The sequence below is a fragment of the Athene cunicularia genome (genome assembly GCF_003259725.1).
Source record: "Athene cunicularia isolate RWA chromosome 3 unlocalized genomic scaffold, athCun1 chr3_part1, whole genome shotgun sequence".
Classification (NCBI taxonomy): domain Eukaryota; kingdom Metazoa; phylum Chordata; class Aves; order Strigiformes; family Strigidae; genus Athene; species Athene cunicularia.
The window spans coordinates 25,359,996-25,380,438 of record NW_020799097.1 but is presented as its reverse complement, the minus strand read 5'-3'; the positions used below and the strand labels follow the sequence as shown (position 1 = coordinate 25,380,438).

General features: G+C 34.7%; 2 protein-coding genes across 3 annotated transcripts in view; one reads left to right on the top strand and one right to left on the bottom strand.

Annotated features, from left to right (window-relative positions):
• The window catches only part of MCPH1 (microcephalin 1), a 131,470-nt gene that overhangs the window by 56,545 nt on the left and 54,482 nt on the right, over window positions 1-20,443 (bottom strand).
• The window catches only part of ANGPT2 (angiopoietin 2), a 46,334-nt gene that overhangs the window by 22,427 nt on the left and 3,464 nt on the right, over window positions 1-20,443 (top strand). The window contains exons 2-8 of one of the 2 annotated variants that reach the window (XM_026845197.1): window positions 58-213; window positions 2,313-2,434; window positions 3,984-4,216; window positions 6,488-6,615; window positions 15,157-15,258; window positions 15,761-15,927; window positions 18,916-19,046. In XM_026845197.1, the coding sequence (XP_026700998.1) occupies window positions 58-213; window positions 2,313-2,434; window positions 3,984-4,216; window positions 6,488-6,615; window positions 15,157-15,258; window positions 15,761-15,927; window positions 18,916-19,046 (1,039 nt within the window). The remainder of the gene's footprint in view (window positions 1-57; window positions 214-2,312; window positions 2,435-3,983; window positions 4,217-6,487; window positions 6,616-15,156; window positions 15,259-15,760; window positions 15,928-18,915; window positions 19,047-20,443) is intronic. The other variant, XM_026845198.1, reaches the window with a different exon arrangement.

Genomic DNA, 20,443 nt, shown 5'->3' with positions numbered 1-20,443 from the left:
CCCCCCCCCCAACATTTAAAGAATGCAACTATCTTCTCTCTTTCCTTTCCCATGTAGCTTGAGAATTACATCCAAGACAGTATGAAGAAAGAAATGGTAGAGATCCAGCAAACTGCAGTGCAGAACCAGACTGCAGTAATGATTGAAATAGGCACAAACTTACTAAATCAAACAGCTGAACAGACCCGCAAATTAACAGATGTTGAAGCACAAGTAAGTAATGAATTTCAACCTAAAAATGCTTCTACTTCCCAAACACCTACAACTACACGTTTAACAGTTTAGTGTTACACTATTCAGTTCAGCAATTAGAAGTTAATCATAATCAACATCTCTAACCAGTTTAAGGAAATATTAGTAATTGGTAATAACAGAGCTCCATGCAAACCCACTGTTGTCACCTGAAAGATTTCCATTACACCAGGATTTGAAGTATGTCTAGCAAGACAGTTGTTACATTTATCTTTAAAGATAATATACTTAAAACTACTATACCATATCCAAGCATCAGTTGGGTACTAGTGTGCTTTTATACAACGCTTGCATACCTCTGTTGATTATTCACCTCTCACCACTAGATTGTAGCTCTTAGCCTTCAAACTGCATTTGTTCCGTTTACCAGGCTAATTGCTTTTTGACATTTAAATTTTATTTTCTATTTTTTAAAACTTCTTATCAAGAAAAATGTATCTTTTTAATGAATATTTTCACAGATGCTGTAAGTGGGGTGACAGTTCATTTCTAGCACAATGCACTATATTATTGTTATTTAACAGAGGGATAAATAAATGAATCAGAGATGAATCCAGAATAAAGGAATTGGGAGGAGGCTACTAGAAAAGCATATTCACACAGAAGTAAACTTGCCCAGTGTACATATTATTCTCTAAATTATTTCAAACAAAAAGAAAATTAATGGGTTTATCTTTAATTATGGCTTTAATTGAAAAACATGAACTACAATAAGACATTCTGTGAAATAGAATGCAGATTTTAATATGTTATAAGGACAAGTCCAAGCAATGTAAATGGTATGTATTCGTAGTTTTGCTAACATGGTAGGAAAATTCAGATATATAATTGCCAAAACAAATAATGAATATAGGATGCAGCACACAACATTTTATATAACGTAAACAGCGTGCAAAACCTAAAATACTTGTTAGACATTTTATTATCTGTAGAATTCATCCAGTGAATTAAATTACATTTTTTAACCTACAACAAGCCTTTGTGAACTCTTTGATAAACTGATAGTTCATAGCTCACAGGTGTACTGAATTCAACTTTCTGATTGTATTATTCAGGAGCCCAGTATTATGCACATGTTTAATGTATTTATTCATTCACAGTAATGTCTTTGTGGAAATTATTCATTTACTTTCTGCTTAGAGGAAGAAAATAATCACTGCAACTTTCCTTCTCTGCTTGAAATTACTGGTGACTGGGTTAAGGGCTTAATTAACCACATCAGGAAATTAACCAAACGGTTGCTCTCTCAAGGACACTTACTTTTGGCAATAGTTTTCTATTACACTTAAGTGTGAAATCATGTCCTGAATGACTGTTTTACATGAAGGACATGAGTAATCAATTCTTCCTGCCAAGGAAAGCCAAATTCTTCTGAATTATAAAAAGCTGTTCTAAAACAATGAGAAAATATTTCTAGAAAACATGCCTCAAAGTGTCGTCTGTGTTTCCCAATATCTGGGTTTCATCATCGAGAGATGCAAATAAATTTAGACAGTAGACAACACATATAGAAAAGGTAATGTAAAATGCAAGGAATGAACCCACAAAAGTGTTGTTTACATGATGAACACTTTAAAATATAATTGGGGATTAATGAAAATAACTAAGAGGGAACTATCTAGTGATTTCAGGACTGGGACAAGATTTCAACCAGTGAGAGATATGCAAAGTGCTTTCTTTCTACACCAGACTAAGAAACAAATTACTCTCTGAGCAACAACCATAATCATTCCAGTAATGAAATAAGAATATCATAACAGAGGGGAAGGTATGGGCAAACTAAGGGCAAAACTAAAGTATGCAGTATCTCTCAGCCATTGGTCGGAAATGTAGCATACTACTGAAATATTCCAATGATATATGGTAGCGTAACACCAAAATTAGTACAACTCCATGTATTCTTGATTCTAATTCTATGAGCATTTGTGCCCAAATTAAATATTGAAAAAGAATTTTTAATTATAGGCTTAAGTGGTGATTTGCATGTTTTCACAACATAAAGAAATGACATTTTTTAAAAAGTATCTTGATTTTCAAATATTTTTATAAATTTTACTTAGGTATTAAACCAGACAACCAGACTTGAACTTCAGCTTTTGGAACACTCTCTTTCAACAAACAAACTAGAAAGACAGATTTCAGATCAGACCAACGAGATAACTAAATTACAAGAAAAAAACAGGTAAGTTTTCCTATCAACCCAATAAAATGCTATTCCCTGAAGTGCCTGTCTAAAGGTTTTAGAAACAAATGCACTCAAGTAAAAAAATAAGGCCTTGTACAGAAGCTCCCCACGCCCAGCTATGCTTATTACAAAGGTCATATATTATTTAAGGCCTAGAGAATCATGCAGGCTTATTCTTCTTGTGTTCTGTTTATATATAATTTGATTTCTATGCTTTAAACTTATCCAGATGAAGTTATGGATTATGTAACCTGACTCAAAGTAATCCAGTGCAACCACATCTCAAAAAGTTTATTTTCATGTAGTACACAGCCATGCTGTGACAGTCAGGTCATTGCCACAGTTTTTTTCTAACCCAGTGAGAAAAGTCACATACTCCTCATATTCAATGTTCCTTACTAGTCGATATTTTGAAATTCAGACTCATATCCAACTATGACTCCTATCTGTTTCTGTAACAGCTGTTGTCCAAAGGCTCATACCTTTTTTCAGCTAGTTTCATTTTCATATCACCAGGGTCTTATTTTACTTTTGGCAATAAATAGTTTACAGAGAAATATAAAAGCAGCAGTAACATCCAGTTTTCTCCTTCAAAGCCATGTTTTTCAATGAGAACCATATGTGCAAAGTGCTTTTTATTCTGAAAGAATTAGTTTAAAAAACCCAAGAGACATGTTTTGACATTTTTGTTCACTACTCTACTACATTTATATATGCTCCCTAAAGGTTTTATCCACCAACTTAATAAAAACAGGCATCTTTATCAAATGGAAAGTAAATACTAAATTTTAAAATGTCACTTTTTTTTTTTTTTGGTTTCAAACTCAGCAGACTTTAGACAACCCTTGTAAAACCCATGTAAGCACAAAAGCATTGTTTCTCACCTAACAAAAGACAATCTGACATTGAGCTAATCTGCTTGAAACATAATTATAAGGTTCAAGTTTTTTTTCAATAACAACAGTGGATTTTAGGTGAACTTCTCCCTTCTGGCTGTGCATCTTTTAACACCAACTGTCTCAAAGTCTGCATTGGAACAATTACCAATTAAATAATGTTCCAGACAGTCACCTATTCATACCAGCTCCAGAACTGGAGATGAGTAGCGCATCTTGAAGTAATTATTTGCAATTTCCCTGTCTTAATGCTGTAATATTTATTTAAGTATATATTTTATAACAATTACATGAGATTTGAAAATTTCATAGGTTCATCTTTAAATGAGTTTCATCTTTTAATAGGGTAAAACCATGAAACCTTTCACCGCATCTTTCCTTTCATAATGTTTAATTATCAAACACCCAGTTGTTACACTTCAAAAGCCTGCTACGGAGGCTATAGTAGATGCTGTTTATTAATGCACTAATATAATGAAGTAAAGAACATGTATCAAACTCCACTTTCATTTAGCATTCTACTGCACGCATGGCATCAGAGAATGAAGTTGCGTACTTATGAAGAAAGAAACTTCTGCAACAGGCTTGATTCTCTTTAGATCCGTTCAAAATTTTTTTTCTGAGGAGACTAATAGTAATCTTTTATTTAGTTTTCTAGAAAAAAGAGTTCTTGAGATGGAGGACAAGCACACACTTCAGCTGAAGTCAATAAAAGATGAAAAAGATCAGCTTCAAGTCCTAGTAGCCAGACAGAATTCTATTATAGAAGAACTAGAAAAACAGTTGGTTACAGCTACCGTAAACAACTCTGTTCTGCAAAAACAGCAACATGATCTGATGGAGACTGTTCATAACTTGCTTACTATGATCTCTACACCAAACTGTAAGTAAAAGCAGACATTCTTAGATCATTTGAGTGGCATTTCCTAATTTGTGTACTTTATTACCTATAAAGTCTTACAACCAGTTTTGCCACACTTCTGCTTCTCAACAAGTATGTATTTTTTTTTCTCCTTAAATTTTGCATATGAGTTAGCTAACCTATTTTTTTGGGGGGGGAACAACCACAATATTTATGTGGTTTCTTGTCAACACTTTGTTCATCTTCTGTGGTTTATTTGCCTTCCCACTTCCCCAGCGGTTCAAAAAATACAGAGATACCAAGTATCATTAATCTCACATGGCATTCATTCATCTGTCAAGATACACTCCCTTGACCATATATCTAGCTTAAACTGCGTGATGGAGGCCTGTAGCTTTTCTTCATGGCTCACAAAGGTTACTTCTGCTACCTCTCATTGCTCTATGCACCTAGAGTTGATCAAAGAACGGACAAATTATAACGGCTATTAAAGGCAAAGGAATTGGCACTGGCCCAGTTTTTAGCACCTATGTATGCCGAGACAACAGAAAGCACCAGCTCAGGGCAGCAGGTACTCCCAGAAGTCCTCTAGTCTTTCACGGAAGCTTCCCTGTTGATCCTAAAAATCCCTCAGCCTAGCAAATTTTATAGGCAATAATCTCACCCCTAAATGTCTGTCAGCCCTGCAACAAATCATAGCCACAAAGCATAGCTTCCAAATTTATGCAGATTCACATGCTCCATAAAAAAATCCACACACATCATAAACTGAAAGTTATGACTAAACACGATTTGAACAAATTCGTTACCTTGAATTTCATGACCAATATGGGACTTTGTCAATTGAAGAAGGATACAAAAGAGTAAAGAATCTGGCATTTTTGCATGTGAAGTTCTCAGGAGTGGAAATACACACCTCTAAAAGGTTTTTTAGAGAACCTGTAAAGAAGAGGATTTCAATACTAGAAAATTTAAAACCAGTTGTCATTACAACTTAAAATACAGTCTAGATGGGACTATGCTACATTCCTGTAAATTGGATTACAAAAAAGGAAAATGGTGTTCAGAAATCCTCGTTTTCAGTAGTGTCCTAAATAATATGATGATGTAGGTTTTTCTAAACAAAGTAAATCCTAAGTTTTTTTTGTCTTAGTAACTGACACTATCCCCTTAAATACCATAACCAAGGCTGTACATGTTCCTGCTGATGTTATCTGCTATGCTAGTGCACAAATAAGTAAACAAGTCAAAGTCATGTTGGCTACAACACTGTTAAACCCAGAGTGGAAAAAATAATGAAAGTTTGCCAAAAAGACAAAATTAGCAGGGAAAGCTTCTAAGACAGTATACAAACAATAGAGTGTGGAAAAGCAATTAAAACTGAACGTGTTATTTTTATATTTAAGGCAAAACAGGTAAATAATGAATAAGCAAGCTAAAAAGAACATAATAAGCAACTGTAATATAACCATGTAATTATATGGCACTAAAACTTTGTACTAACTGGCTGCGCTTGTTAGATTAAATTAAAAGGGAAAATACACAGAACCAATCCAAAAGGGTCAAATATGAAATATCAGTCAGCAGGCAAAATGCCAGGAAATTCCAACCTCCATAGTTAATAAAGAACCAAAGAAAAAGATGAGCCTTAGATTGTTCTGTAAAATAAGAAGGCTTAGGCATATTAAAATGTGTATTTTACACAAATGAATTCCAGAAGGGATGTTTCCTTAGTGGGTTGGGCTGAGCTACCAAGCTTCAGCTTGGTACATCCAAAGTTGTCTCAGCACACGGGCAAAATACTAGCTAAATCTTTGTAAGCGTAGTTATTCCAGTCAGCTGTATTATAAAAGATTTCATAAGTCTTACTTTAGATTTCACAGTATTAGAGTACTGGCCAAAGGTCATTATATGATCAGTTGCTAGTTAGATATGTTTGTATAATAGTTAATGCATGCAGAGGTTGTGATGCACATAGAGTCCAGCAGAGGCAACGAATGGAAGCAGAAACTGTTCAACTGAATGAGATGCTATGTCCTAAGTTTTCTTATTCAGCACAGTAGTGTGAGCACTTTTCAACCTATCGAGCAACTATGCCCATAGCAGAATAACATCTCTAAATAATAGAAAGTAACAACACACATAACTAACACCTTGATCTGTCATTTCTTTCAGGACCAGGCATATTTTTTGGAGCTGCAGATCTTTAATCTGATTACACCATTAATTACTTTTTAATAACTTTTATTCATCTCCTCTTAATGCCCTCAATTTCTATTGTATTTTTAACAGCTAAGAACAACTTCATAGCTAAAGAGGAGCAAATTAGCTTCAAAGACTGTGCTGAAGCTTTCAAATCTGGACTGACAACAAGTGGAATCTACACTTTAACAGTTTCAAACACTGTACAAGAAAAGAAGGTAGGATGGCTGTAAAAGTGCTACCTAGGCATACTGTGTTTTAAAAAGCTATTTGATCTGGTGAACATGCTATTTTAAAGGCTGGTTGATAGTGATGTTTATTATTTACTGTGGGTTTTTTATGAGCATTTCATCACTTACAGATCTAAGTATCTCACAGGAAGAAGAAAGTCCTTTAGGTGAAATCTGGTCTCAGTTGAAACGAAGGAGCATTTTGTTATTCACTTCAGCATGCCAGAATTTCATTCTTTGTTTCCACATAACTAAAGCAATATAGTACTGTAATGTCTTTATAAAACCTCTGACTCCAACACAATTGCTCTGCATAATCAGCAGTCTCCTGTCCCTTCTAAGTTCTTCGTTTCTTCATATACTCAAGTCGCTTTCAGGTGGCAAAAGGAGGTAAAATCAGGGGCATGGAAGAGCAGTCATGGATGAGTATTCATGTATTCAATCTACTAGTACTGGACTCCTGTACAGGTTCCAGTTACTTGTTATGCAGAGTTTTAAGGGCATTTGTGTAACAATTAGATTAGCAATTAGATCAGCACAACTGACACCCGGTAACAGGACTTTCCAGGAAAATACTGCTCTGATTTAAATAAAAGGTGAGAGTTTGCAGCAGTTTCACTAGATCAGTTTAAATTCCTCAATGGCTATTTTTTTCCCCCCCTATGTGTTTAACTGAAATGAACTTCAGTGTCAATTTAAGTAAACACAATACACCATACCTCTATAGAAGAGACCTTAAGCTAAAAATGGCACTCAGTAGATGAAACAGTAAATGCCTGACAGAGATGCTCCATCTACTGAAATGAACAAAATTATAAAGCTTCAGATAGTATAATTCAGTTGAAACAATCAATAAAAGCTGAAAGGCAGAGAAGTCCCAGGTGGATTGTGAGGATAAAGAACCAAAAACTGCAGTAAGCATTCTGAGGAGTGTGGCTCAAACGATGAACATTTGTTTCCAATTTTCCAGACACAGCAGGCTGAGGAGGCAAAGGGACATCTGAATATCAAAAGATACTTAATATATTTCTTGGACAAACACTAAATAATTTTCTAATGCTTTTATTTTATAGTTTCATATTGAAGACATTTTCTTACAAAAAGGGAAGTATTTTATGCAATTCTTCAGGCTCTACTTTATTATATCAGAAATACTTGGGGGGAAAAAACTAACAGAAAATGTAAAAAAGCAGAGAAAAATGAGGGCTGATGTGGAAAATCAACTGGTAAAACTGACAGAAAGCATTTTTTTCCCCAAGTTTTGATAGTAAAGGTTTAGAAATTAAGTTCACCAGTGACTAGGGTCGTTGAAGTGCCATAACTTTCTATAGCCCTTGATCTTTACCCTTACAAAGCTCTCAACTAAAGGAACTAAGCAATTTGTTTGGGTAAGATCTATAAAATACAATACATAAAATGCACAATTTTTGCAGATATCATCTAGAGAAATTATGATATCTGCAATCTGCTTCTCTTGGAAAAAAAAAAAAGAGGCTGGTTTTCCTCTGAAATAGTCTTGTCTATATTCAATACATCTGTTTCATAAGAAAATTAGTTACATAAGATGCAATAAAGTGGTTTATTGCACATGAAACAGAATGGTATTTAAAGAGCATAGATATCTACAATCACAATTTTAAATGGTAGAGGAGATGCAAGCTACTACATCCCTAAAGTAATAGATTGCAGCAGTCTGTTACACTTCTCAGGAAGGGTTACATTCCTTGAATCTTTTACCTTTGGTTTTAATTTTACTATCGAATATAATATAGAGAGCATGCATATTTTCTAAAAGCAGACACAAGTGCATGCCATATTACAGAATGAAAACTTATGTCATAAACGTTAACACTGCATTTTCAAAGACATAAATGCTTAGGCAATTTATATGATCTGAGAAGCCAAAGTAACACGCATTTCTACAATATTAAAACCTACCAAAATATTCTATCCCTGAAATAAAAATACAAGTGTAAATTTCCTAGACTATAAAATATTAAATGCTTTACATTTTAACATGGAGGCTTAAAACACTTTAAAACACCCATTTTGGTAATTGACTAGGTTAAAAAAAATAGTTAAAATGTAATAATTAAATTAGTAATTAATGTAATAATATTAAATAATTTTAATCTTATTCTTCCCACTTCAGATAGAATGAAGAGACACTTAAGAAGAGAACAAAACTTTTCCTTACTGTATGACACAAAAAATAAGAGAGTAAAAAGTTTTAATCTGATGCAGGTTTTTTTATACAAATACAGATGCGTAAGAGGAGTTGTCAAGGGAAGGAAAGATTTAGGGATAATCAACACGTTACACCATTTTCACCTATTTACAATGTGGATGGCCACTCAGACCAGGAAACAGAATGACCTTTTTTATTTGCCAAAAGTGCTGCACTGCTGTTTATGTTTTTGTCTTTTCCTCTTGTAACACCTTCTGACCTCCCAACAGGCTTATAAACAACTTCTGTGTAATCTGTAACTGATCCCACTTTACTAATTTGTCTCCCATCATAATCCAAAACTAAAGAATTGCATACAAGACCTGAGAGGAAAACAATTATTTCATTCCATTAATATTTTCACGCTTTCAAGCTTTCCTGTTCTGCACAAGGACAAAAGCTAAATCCTTTTAAAAACACTGAGGAAAAATAGCAAAAGACTTCTGACACGGTAAAAAACGGCAGAGGGAAACCCATAAAATGTCAGTAGTTTCATGTTTACAGCAGTCACCTGAACCAATTAACCTCCTGGTCTTAACCAGGCAGAATAGTTGAGTTTGGATGATCCTAAAATATTAGCTCAGCTTCTACCACAACTATTACTAACGTATTATCCCAAATCTTAAAACAGTGGCTGAAGCAGTGGCTAAGATCTTCCCCATTTCCACCCCTGCTGAGCTGAATATTTGCCCCAGAACTGACACACGTTCCAAGCCAAGGCCTTTTCAACAAAAACTTTCTTGCACAAAGTGATTTGGGCAAGTTTGAATTTACTGACAAAATGGTTTTGCATAACTTTCCTAAAAAGTGATCATCCAGACAACTAGCTAGTAATTTCAAAAGGAGCCCATGCCATGGACCATATGTCGAAAATACACATACAAAAATTGTTTCCAACTCCAAGCATCAAAAAAGAGCATATGTGTAGCTTCTCTGATACGGTAAGGGTTCAGATGGTGGGTTTTTTGTGAATTTTAGAACTCTGATCATCTGTCTTTTCACTGGTAACTGGTATTAGGTTAAATTATATTATAAAACACAGGAGTAGTTATATTTTCCAGAGCAAGGAAACTAAGATCACAATTCTTATCTAGTCACAACTCTAGGAGCTAAGATAACAGAATACAAAGTCATTGAGCATCATGATTTAAAAGTGATGCAAAGGGACACTGAAGATGGGGCAACCACATTTGCTTTAGTATAAAAACTGTAGCGAATATTCATCCTGGTAAGGCCCTAGCCTCACCATTAGAAAGTAGGGTCTGAAAATGCTTATACCCCAAATATCCTGATGTACAAGAAAAAATACTTGCTCTGGAAGTCAACTTCCTAGACAGTGAAGATATCAAACTGACTGCTCACAGCTTATGTGCCTGTCACCTTTGGAAAGGGGACTACTTGTGGTTACATGTACATTACAGCATTTTCAAAAATACAGCAGTGATCTTTAGAATCATAGAACACAGGGTTGGAAGGGACCTCAAAGATCATCTAGTCCAACCTTTCTTCTTTCCAGACAAGATGGCCTAGCACCCTGTCCAGATGAATCTTAAACATGTCCAATGTTGGGGAATCCACCACTCCCCTGGGGAGATTATTCCAGTGGCAGATTGTGAATTTTTTTTCTCTTGTGTCCAATCAGAATCTCTCCAGGAGTAACTTTTACCTGTTACCCCTTATCTTTTCCATGTGACTCCTTGTAAAAAGTGAGTCTCGATCTTCTTTGTAGCCACCCTTTAAATACCGGCCCATAGTGATGAGGTCTCCCCAGAGCCTTCTCTTCTCAAGGCTGAGCAAACCCAATTCTCTCAGCCTTTCCTCATGTGGCAGGCTCCCCAGTCCTGTGACCATCTTTGTGGCCCTCCTCTGGAACCTCTCCAGCCTGTCCACATCTTTTTTGTATAGCAGGAGCCAAAACTGAACACAGTATTCCAGGTGTGGCCTGACAAGGGCTCAGTAGAGTGAGGCAATGACTGCTTTATCTCTGCTGGTGATGCCCTTGTGGATGCAACCCAGCATCCTGTTGGCTTTCTCTGTCGCTGATGCAGCAGCACAGTGTTCACTCATATTGAGCTGCTTGTGAACCAGAACCCCCAGGTGCCTTTCCACAGAGCTGCTCCCCAGCTGGGTAGATCCCAGTCTGTGCTGCACTCCTGGATTATGTTTTCTCAGGTATAAGGCCTTACACTTGACCTTGCTGAATTTCCTAAGGTTTTTGTTAGCCCACTCTTCTGGCCTATCCAGGGCTTCCATCAGGGTGACTCTCCCTTCCAAAGTGTCTACTTCCCCATTCAGTTTGGTATCATCAGCAGAATTCATCAGGGTACACTTGATGCCATCATCCTGATCACTTATGAAGATACTAAACAGCATTTGGCCCAATATCGATCCCTTGGGCACCAGTGACAGGTTGCCAGTTTGAAAAAGAGCTATTTACCACCACCTTTAGCTGAAGGTGAAAAATACAAACATCTGACCCTAGCTCTCATAGTGCTGCAGCTGCTAAAACTGTAAGTAGTAAAACAGTTCACTAGATAAAGCAAATATTCCCCCTGCCAATTTGTTGTAATTTGAGACGCTAATCTCTTTAGTCTTTTTGGCATCTGTTTGAAGACTCCTGCTGCCTGCCTAATCTTGGTATCTATTTTTACTAGTTTTATGAAATGTTACATTTCTTCCTTTTGAATATAAAACCTAGGCTAGGCTGAAAGGTCAGAAGAATTCTGTTCTAGTAATGAGTGTTAGAGAAAGTCTCATATGCTTATCATTTTACTGGGGAATTAAGATTTTTTTTAAAAAAAGAAATTATAGTCCAAATAAATGCTTCTTCTCCCCTCATCTTTCACATACATCACGAAGAAATTATTCCCTCTGCAGACTGACACAGCAAGTTACTGTGTTTATTTTAAACTAAGCAAATCCTTTCCTCAATCTTCATTTTACTGAATAGCCTATCTCTACCCTTAAAATTACTTGGGAATATATATAATTCACTTAAATATTTTTTAGTAAAAAGTAATATAGATCAACTTATTTCATTAATTTTCTTTCTGTAATCTCTCCTGCCATTTTTCTTCATTGTCCTCATTTTTTCCCAAGTGAAATGATCTTAAAAGTAAAGGAATGATTTCATGAGCAAAGCTGCATATGTGAGGGCTTGAAAGACAGGGTTCTGGATTGCCAGTCAAACAAATCATCAAAATCAAAACATCTCATTGCATGATGTTTACTTAATAGGTGGTAAAAAGAATTTTTACTTTTTAGCTAGTCCAAGGGAGCATGTGTGCAACTATGAAGTACAGCACTTAGAAACCAGACACTGAAATCTCAAACGGCAATAATCTTCTCATCTTTTAAAACAGTTACTATGACACTAGAAGATGATGTAACCAGTACATTACCTTTGCCTGCGTCACACGTTCCACCCAAGGAAGAAAAGGTTTTCCCTTTCCAAGACTATAAAACCGGCATCTTGTAGAAGCACTTACAAATGATTGACATGTAATTTTTTGGTGTGGAAAAATTATATTCCCAAATTTACATAAAATTTATAAAATCATTATTGATGTGAAAAATTTGCAATATTTTATTAAAGACATTCACAGTCATTCACTGTTTCAATATTTTAATTTCATTACAACTGAATGAAGTGCTATTTTAAGGCATTTATATCTTCAAAATGATAATTCCTGCTCAACTGAAATTTAGATTATAGGCATCGAGAAAAACGCATATAACATTCAAACCCACAAATTAACATCTACAACAGCAGTATCAGACTGGATCGGTGGCTCATGTAAATTAATACCTGGCCTTCCTTTGTAAGTAGTTAAAAACTGTATGTTTCGGAGAAGCATGAAATAGTTCTGTTCTCAGTCTGGCTGCTTATACTGTCCTTCCAGTTGGATGAAGCTTCAGAGTCAACAACCTTCTCTACAGCCTTCTCTATACAGATATTTGATCACTAGTTCTATCAGTATTTTAACATGTAGTGATATTTAATGAAAGTGCCAGCATCTGTTTTAGCCCATCCCTAGTACCCCTCTTCAGCGTGTCCTGTGGAAATTAATCTTCACAATATACATTACACATCACGTGACTTAGCTTTCTAAACCCAATCATCGCAGTTAAATTCCATTCACATGACATTCTTTAACAATAAACTCTAATCCAACTTTTTCCTTATTTCTTTTATCTTTCCTAAAAATCTCCAATTAATGTCTCATAATTCTCTGATGCTGAACAAAGAGTCTCAATACAATCTTAAAATACAGTATCTGCTTTGGATTTCCAATGTGTTACAAACTGTTGAAACACTAAAATGTTTAATATTTGCAGGTCTAAGGGCTTTCTTTCCCTTCAAAAGTCTGATGGCTTTGAACAGTATATATGCCTCTGCTTGCACTGTAAATACTCTGATTTATGTAAATATGTGTGTGTGTAACGTACAATACACATATGCAAAAATACATGCATACCCTAAAAGAGCCAACTATATTGAAAACGTGGTAAAGAGAACACTTTACATCCTAAGATGACACACAAAACACTGCCACAGGACAGAAGGAAACTGGCTTCTCTGAAGTCATACTTTTAAAATTTCTAGGATGCCTAACAGTTCAAAGAACTCCAATCTGCTGACTGCTAACATTGGTTAGACAGTCTGCTATAGAAAAAGCATGAAAAAGACAGCTTCAGGGTCATTCAGTCATGATTTGGGGCATTTATAGGCACATTGTGACAAGTAGTAGTAATAAGTTAGGTAAGAAGGAAGACCACAGAGTTTTTTTAAACAAAGAAGAAAGTATCCAAATTCATAATGAAATGCTCAGGTCTAGGTGATGGGTTTTTTAATAAATTTGTACAGATGAAATATCCTATCAAAGTGTAAGAAGCCAAATCCTGGCTCCACTACTGTAAATGGGAAGATACAATTTCACTTAATTGATGAAAGATCTAGAATACAGATTAGAAGTGTAGTTTAATACTCAAACTATAATTTAAAAACTTTTCAAAGATGTAAAGTAATTATGAAGAGGACTCAGAACTTCAGTGTCTTGGCAGAAAGTGTAAAAAAAATAATAAATCCCACATATGAGAGCCTAGAGCATTAACTTTGAACTCTCCAAACAGGAATACTTGTACAAGAAATTTATGATTTTTCTTGAAGTTAGTATCAGTACTAACATTCAATTTAAATAGATACTGATTTCAGTTTGGATTTCATTATATTATTTTACACTTAGCTCCACTGACTTCACACATCTACTTTTAAGTTCTAGTTTCAGTAAAGCAGAATTAGATGCAACAATTTAAAAATCCTTTCTCAAGGAAAATGGTCCTAAACATTAACAAGATTTTCTTATTTTATCCCCTATTTCTCCAAAATTCTCTATAAATTTTCAAAATACTTTTTTCCATCAGCATGTCTCCAGTTAGCATCTTCAGTAATACCTTTTATCTCTGACACTGCAGTGAACATACACCAGAATTCTGTTTAATACAGTCACTTTCTGGTTTAATTGAGAAGGAGATTGACTGAACAAATCACCTATAAACTTGAATTTTACTGGGCCAAGGATGCATTTATTGGGTATTCTAAAACTGAGTTCAGTCATCTGCTTATTACATGTCAATCCTTTGAAATGTTTAGCAAAAAGTTGGTAAAATCAAAGACTTGAAGATTTGGAAACACCTTATAATCGTTACATTTTTGTTCTAGAATATAAAATATTCATTGCAGTCTGTATAATAAAATGACTTCAAGATAATAATTGTTTTACACTTATATTTAACTCTGGGGTCAGAACATCTGCAAAAGCATTGAACAATGACAGTGGAAATACATATTTCAGCTTGCTCACTGTCTGAATTTAACCCTGAATTTAACTCTGACAAGCCATGGGAAATCTGAATGGATCTCTCACAAAAGAGAAGTGAAAACATCTTTTAAGAGCAATATTTCATCAGGAAACTCACAAAAGTATCAGTGCAAGAGGGATGTATAAAATCAGAAGCCTCAATAATTTTTTTCTTCTTTTAACACCAGCTATTAGCCATTTGTAAGGCATCATTTGTATGCTGTTAAGTGTGATATATACTGAGGAATCACATTTATTTGTGGACAACCACAACTGATTTTTATGAAAGCTATGAAAACCAGCATTTTTAGGTTAATACACCTTTTGCAATTTGTACACTTTAAGATTTGCCACTTTATAGAATGATGCAAAGTACATACTTTGTATTTTTGTTTTCCCATGACTGCATGCACTTATGCTGTTACATGCTTACTCCCTTAGGCCTACTGTGACATGGAAACTGGTGGAGGAGGTTGGACAGTTATTCAGAGACGTGAAGATGGCAGTGTGGACTTCCACCGGACATGGAAAGAGTACAAAATGGTAAACAATGTTTTATGAAGCCTTAATATGAGTTATTATTATCTATAATCTAATATAATAAATCAATAGCATCCTTAGAATGTAAGTTTTAAAAGTTGCCTTTGTCTTTAGATGTTCATTTAGAAAATGTCGTAGTAGTGTAATTTGTTTGCCTAAGCAGACTTGCAACTGTGATGTTTGTTTTTAAAGAGAAACCTCACTTTTCTTTAATCAACAGTTCCATGATATGTCCACAGTTTTTGAGTTATTTATATTTGTGTTTCTAGTGGCAACAGTAGAAACTGCTCCAAATATACTAAGTAATATTGATTGACCATTTCAGATTCCCTAGTTTGTTTTCTGAAATTATTTTTTTGAAATATTACAGATTTATGACCCTCATAAGGTAAAATTTTTAGTTGATAGACTGAGAACTATTAAACTTAAAAACTGATAAAATGATCATTTCAAATTCAAATCAAAACCAAAACAAAGCTGTTTAAATATACAACTTGAATTACAGGGATTTGGTGATCCTGCTGGTGAGTACTGGCTGGGAAATGAGTTTGTTTCTCAACTGACTAATCAGAAGCGTTATGTTCTTAAAATACACCTGAAAGACTGGGAAGGAAATGAGGCATATGCATTGTATGACCACTTCTCTCTAGCAAGTGAAGAACTAAAATACAGGTAAGCAGAAAAATCAGATCTGAGTAAAAAAAATCTGATAATAATCATTCTAGACTGTATAGATGCATGACCTTATTTCATAAAAATTAGGATGATTTTTCAGTTCACTCAGAAAATTGTTTTCTCCATTTTTCACCTATTGCCTAAAACAATCAGGCTTTTTCCAATGGGGATAATGTGTATTTTACTAGTGCACACTAGAAGCACAAAGAGATGACAAGATGGTATGGTATTAGATAGGATACAAATGGCAATATAGCAGATGGCAGTTCACAGTCTTTAGGGCAACAGGAACCTGTCTGTAGTCGCTATCAAATCCCGATTCCCTGCAATAAATACATTTCTGGAAGGTGGATGACTGAGATGAATAATACTGCAGGGAGATGTTCCACTTAAGTCTGTGGCTACTAGGAGCTGTTCTGTTCTTGTGAAGAGCACACTGACGTAATGCTACCTCCTCCTTCCTTGACCCACTGGCTTGGATTCTCAAAGAATAACTCCCCTACCTGTGAAAATGAAGTTAATTAATAGCAAATGTCCACTCACCCTCCAACAAACTTGTCAATTTAAACACCATATATTAATGGACCTATTACTTATGTTCCGATTGTTCTGTAAAATGTAAAGCTTCATAATTTATTCTTAGGTATTTGATTAATTAAAATAGGAAATAATATACATTTTAAATACTTTATATAAAAATAAATATTATCATAGTATTACACATTTTAAATAGTATCATAATATTACACATTTTGAAATAGTATCAGTCACGGCTGGAATATATGGGCAGTTCATACTTCACTCTCCAAGCTTTCTGTAAATGCAGTAGATATTGTTTGATTGGTTACAGAAGAAATTAGAGACTCTGCAGTGTAACAGATGCTTTCCTACTACATGGTCCATGAAATGTTTCCTTATAAGAATCTTATAGATTCATGGAGACTTAGGTGACTGGACAGAAAAACTGTCTAAATTTAGATGAATTTCTCCGAGATTTCTAGCAGCTATTTGTTGTAAACAGTCAGTCTGACACCAGAGAGAACTGATGCTGTTACTTCAACTCAAGTCTTATATGCAAAGCAATTCAAAACTATTGGCATCTCCCCCCCTCAAAATGTTAGATCTTAATGCCTTAGTAGTACACAGTTGTCTCAATTCCAAAGCAAATATTTTTTCATCTGGAAACAGTCTGAACCTACAGCAGAGATTTTTTCTAAAGTAATGTTTTAAAATACTTATAAAGCAACCTTTGCAAAATGGGTCATTACCCTTGTCCATTTACAATATTAAAAAATAATTACTGAAAACTAAGTTGGCTGTCTGTAAATAGATACTTTATTTTAATATGCAACCAAACATGGAAGGCATCATAAAATGCAGTGGTTTAAAGAATATATTTAACATCATGAAAAAGAAAAAACCCAAAGAGAATATTCAATTAAGAGTATCTTCTTTTACACTAAAAGCATTAATACATTCTGAATGCTGGAAAGATTATGAGTTGGGCCATAAAACTGATATTTTATAGATTCGTAGAAAAATTGAGATCAGAGTGGACTTTGAGTCAGACTTCCTGATCTCCAAGCTATGAGGTGAGACCAGATTGCTCAGGGTTTTATCCAATTGGGTCCTGATAGCCTCCAAAGGTGGAGACTGCCCAACCTATTCCACTGCTTGTCTGTCCTCATGGTGAAAAAGGCTTTCCTGATATCTAGTTAGAACCTCTCATTTCGATTTACATCTACCGCCTCTCATCTTCTGTTATACTAAGTTGTACTTTTAAAAAACAAATAATAAGTGACTAATACTCTGCTTACATTAAACTTCAAATTATATTGAGAACAGGCTTGTACATCACACTTGGAACTTTTAGTACCATTTATATTAGAAATGGGCTTACAGAATTTTGAGCTCACCTTAAGAAAAAACAGAATATTTAACTTTTTGAAAGAGATTTTTGAGAAAATCTGTAATGAGCTGATATTTTGAAACCTAAATGAAAAAAAATTCATTTTTAATATTTTCAAATTCAAATATTTTCAAATAGGGAATATAAAATTGGTTAAAATAATCTGTTAAGTCTCCAAAGACAACTTCTATCATAAGCAGAGAATTCCATGCAAGATGAAGACTGATCCAGGGACAAGTTAATTCTCAGAGTCAGATCTCCTCCTTAAACAAATAGAATACCTCTGAGAAGGATGAGCTATTTGCTACAGAAATGCAATCACCAAAGAGATACTGTGGGAGTGAAGGGTTTAAATCCTTTCAATTCAAGGTAACACAGTAATAGCTGTGTAATCACCTTCTCAGTTGGTGTCCTGTGTCTCTCCCTGCTGACACTGCATCTGCAGCCTCACTGAAGCTTATCTTGCCAGAGAATTGAAGCAAACTTAAATACCTGTGATGATTTAACAGTAACAAATCTATGAAGGATGTAAAAAGGAAGAGTAATTGGGAAAGGGAAAAGGGAAATATTAAGAAACTATTAAAATATGAGTTACTAGTTGGTAATTAGTAGTGCAGGTAATGCAATTAATTATCTCTCACAGATGCAAAGTCATAATGCTACATTACCATGCTGTGCTAACAGCAAAACAGGAATCAAAGTAGTCTTGGTTTGAACTTTTGAACTTGATCAAAAAAATAATGGCATACATTATATAAGTACTTACAGTATTAAGAAATGCATGATCTACATGAAAAATTCCAGGAGTTATGATCTACTTGCTCTCATTTCTTCTATCATTACACGAACAAAATAGTCATCTCTACAAATGTGGAGGCTGTTCATTAGAATATTGTGCTGGCCATTTCTGCTCATATGAAAACATTATGCTGCAAAATATCTTACAGTACATTGGCTAGAAGAGAACTCAACAATGTGAACAGGATATTTATTACAAACTATTCCATAATTATTTTGCAGATCAACTACCATTAACTTTCACATAATAATTGTTTTTCCACTCCTCACTTTTACAGGATCTACCTTAAAGGACTTACTGGGACAGCGGGCAAAATAAGTAGTATAAGCCAACCAGGAAATGATTTTAGCACAAAGGATGCAGACAATGACAAATGTATTTGCAAATGTTCACAAATGCTAACAGGAGGTAGGAACGTTTTTTTGTTTCTTGGTCTTCCTATTTTTATTGGCACTAAAATTGTCTACAAGATAAATAGTGATAATTTTGACTTAGTAACTTTTGACTACTGAAGAAGTCCAAGACTTACAGGTAGAAACACTAGTATGATGACTCCAAATGAAATAGTTTATAATTTGACAAAGGTTAAAGTTAAACAAGAGAAGTTAAAACCAGAGGGAAAGAAGTCTCTAAAGTTGGGGCACAAGGAAATCTGTAATTGTGGAACTAATCAGGGAGACAGCAGATTCTTCTTCAAGGAAAGAGATAACATTCAGAGATCAAAACACTTAACTCCCCTCAAAAAATCTGTTTCAGAGATTCAGTTAGTCAGTGAAATGGCTTCTGATTCTTTAGGCACAAACCCTTTCCCTAACTACCCAGGGGGGCAGAAACCCCCCAAAAGCTACTGTATACTGTACATGCCACAGAAGGGTACAAGTATTTAATTCATATTTTAATATATAATTATGAAGTGGCAAAGACACACCACATATGAGATAGCTATGTTTTTCTAATGATTATTCACTAGTGGAGTTTTAGGTGGTATTTTTACCTTGAACTACCCAAGTCATTCTATAATTTGTCAGTCTAGAATTGCACATTCTGAAATGTAGATAACTGCTTTGTGAGTTTGACTTCTCTTCCTGTTGTCTCTTAAGCAATGGGTCGTTTCCCTATAACTCAAGTTACAAGACAAAAGACAGCTTCAGTTTATCCAAACGGATAACTGGATTACTGCCCTGCAAAACAGAACACACACATTATCACCATCATAACAGAAGTATAAAAACATTATCTTATTAATAAAAATAAATGTTCCTTATGACCCACTAACAGGTCAGGACCATAAAGATACAAAATAAGTTTGGGCAGCTTTTTTCTCCTTTTCCTTCTTATCAAGTTTCAGCACAGAGGTTTTGAACTGATCTGCACAGAGAACTGAAACAGATAACTGAATTAATCCTCTAAAAAGAATTAAGAAAGCAGTTCAAATCTGGAAGAGCAGGAATTTACCAAAGGGCAGATAAAAACCAAAGACAACTCAAATATCATTATAGTTCATGTCAAGTTCTGCCCTCAGACTGTCAACAGTAACGTTTGATATTGATAATAAATTAAGTTTGATTGAACACCTTCCCCCCTCAATTTTAAACTACATTGTATTACATATGCTTCAAGAATATGTAGTTAATACATAAATATATTTGTTTTCTGAGATTGAGGCCAGTATTTTATACTGACACTTCCAAATTATAAGAATGCAAAACTGGGTTTAGATTCTTTCTAATTTCAGGACAACAAAAGTGCCCTTATATACTATTTTGAAAATTAACTCTGCTGATGTCTTTGTTTCTGTCTTGCAG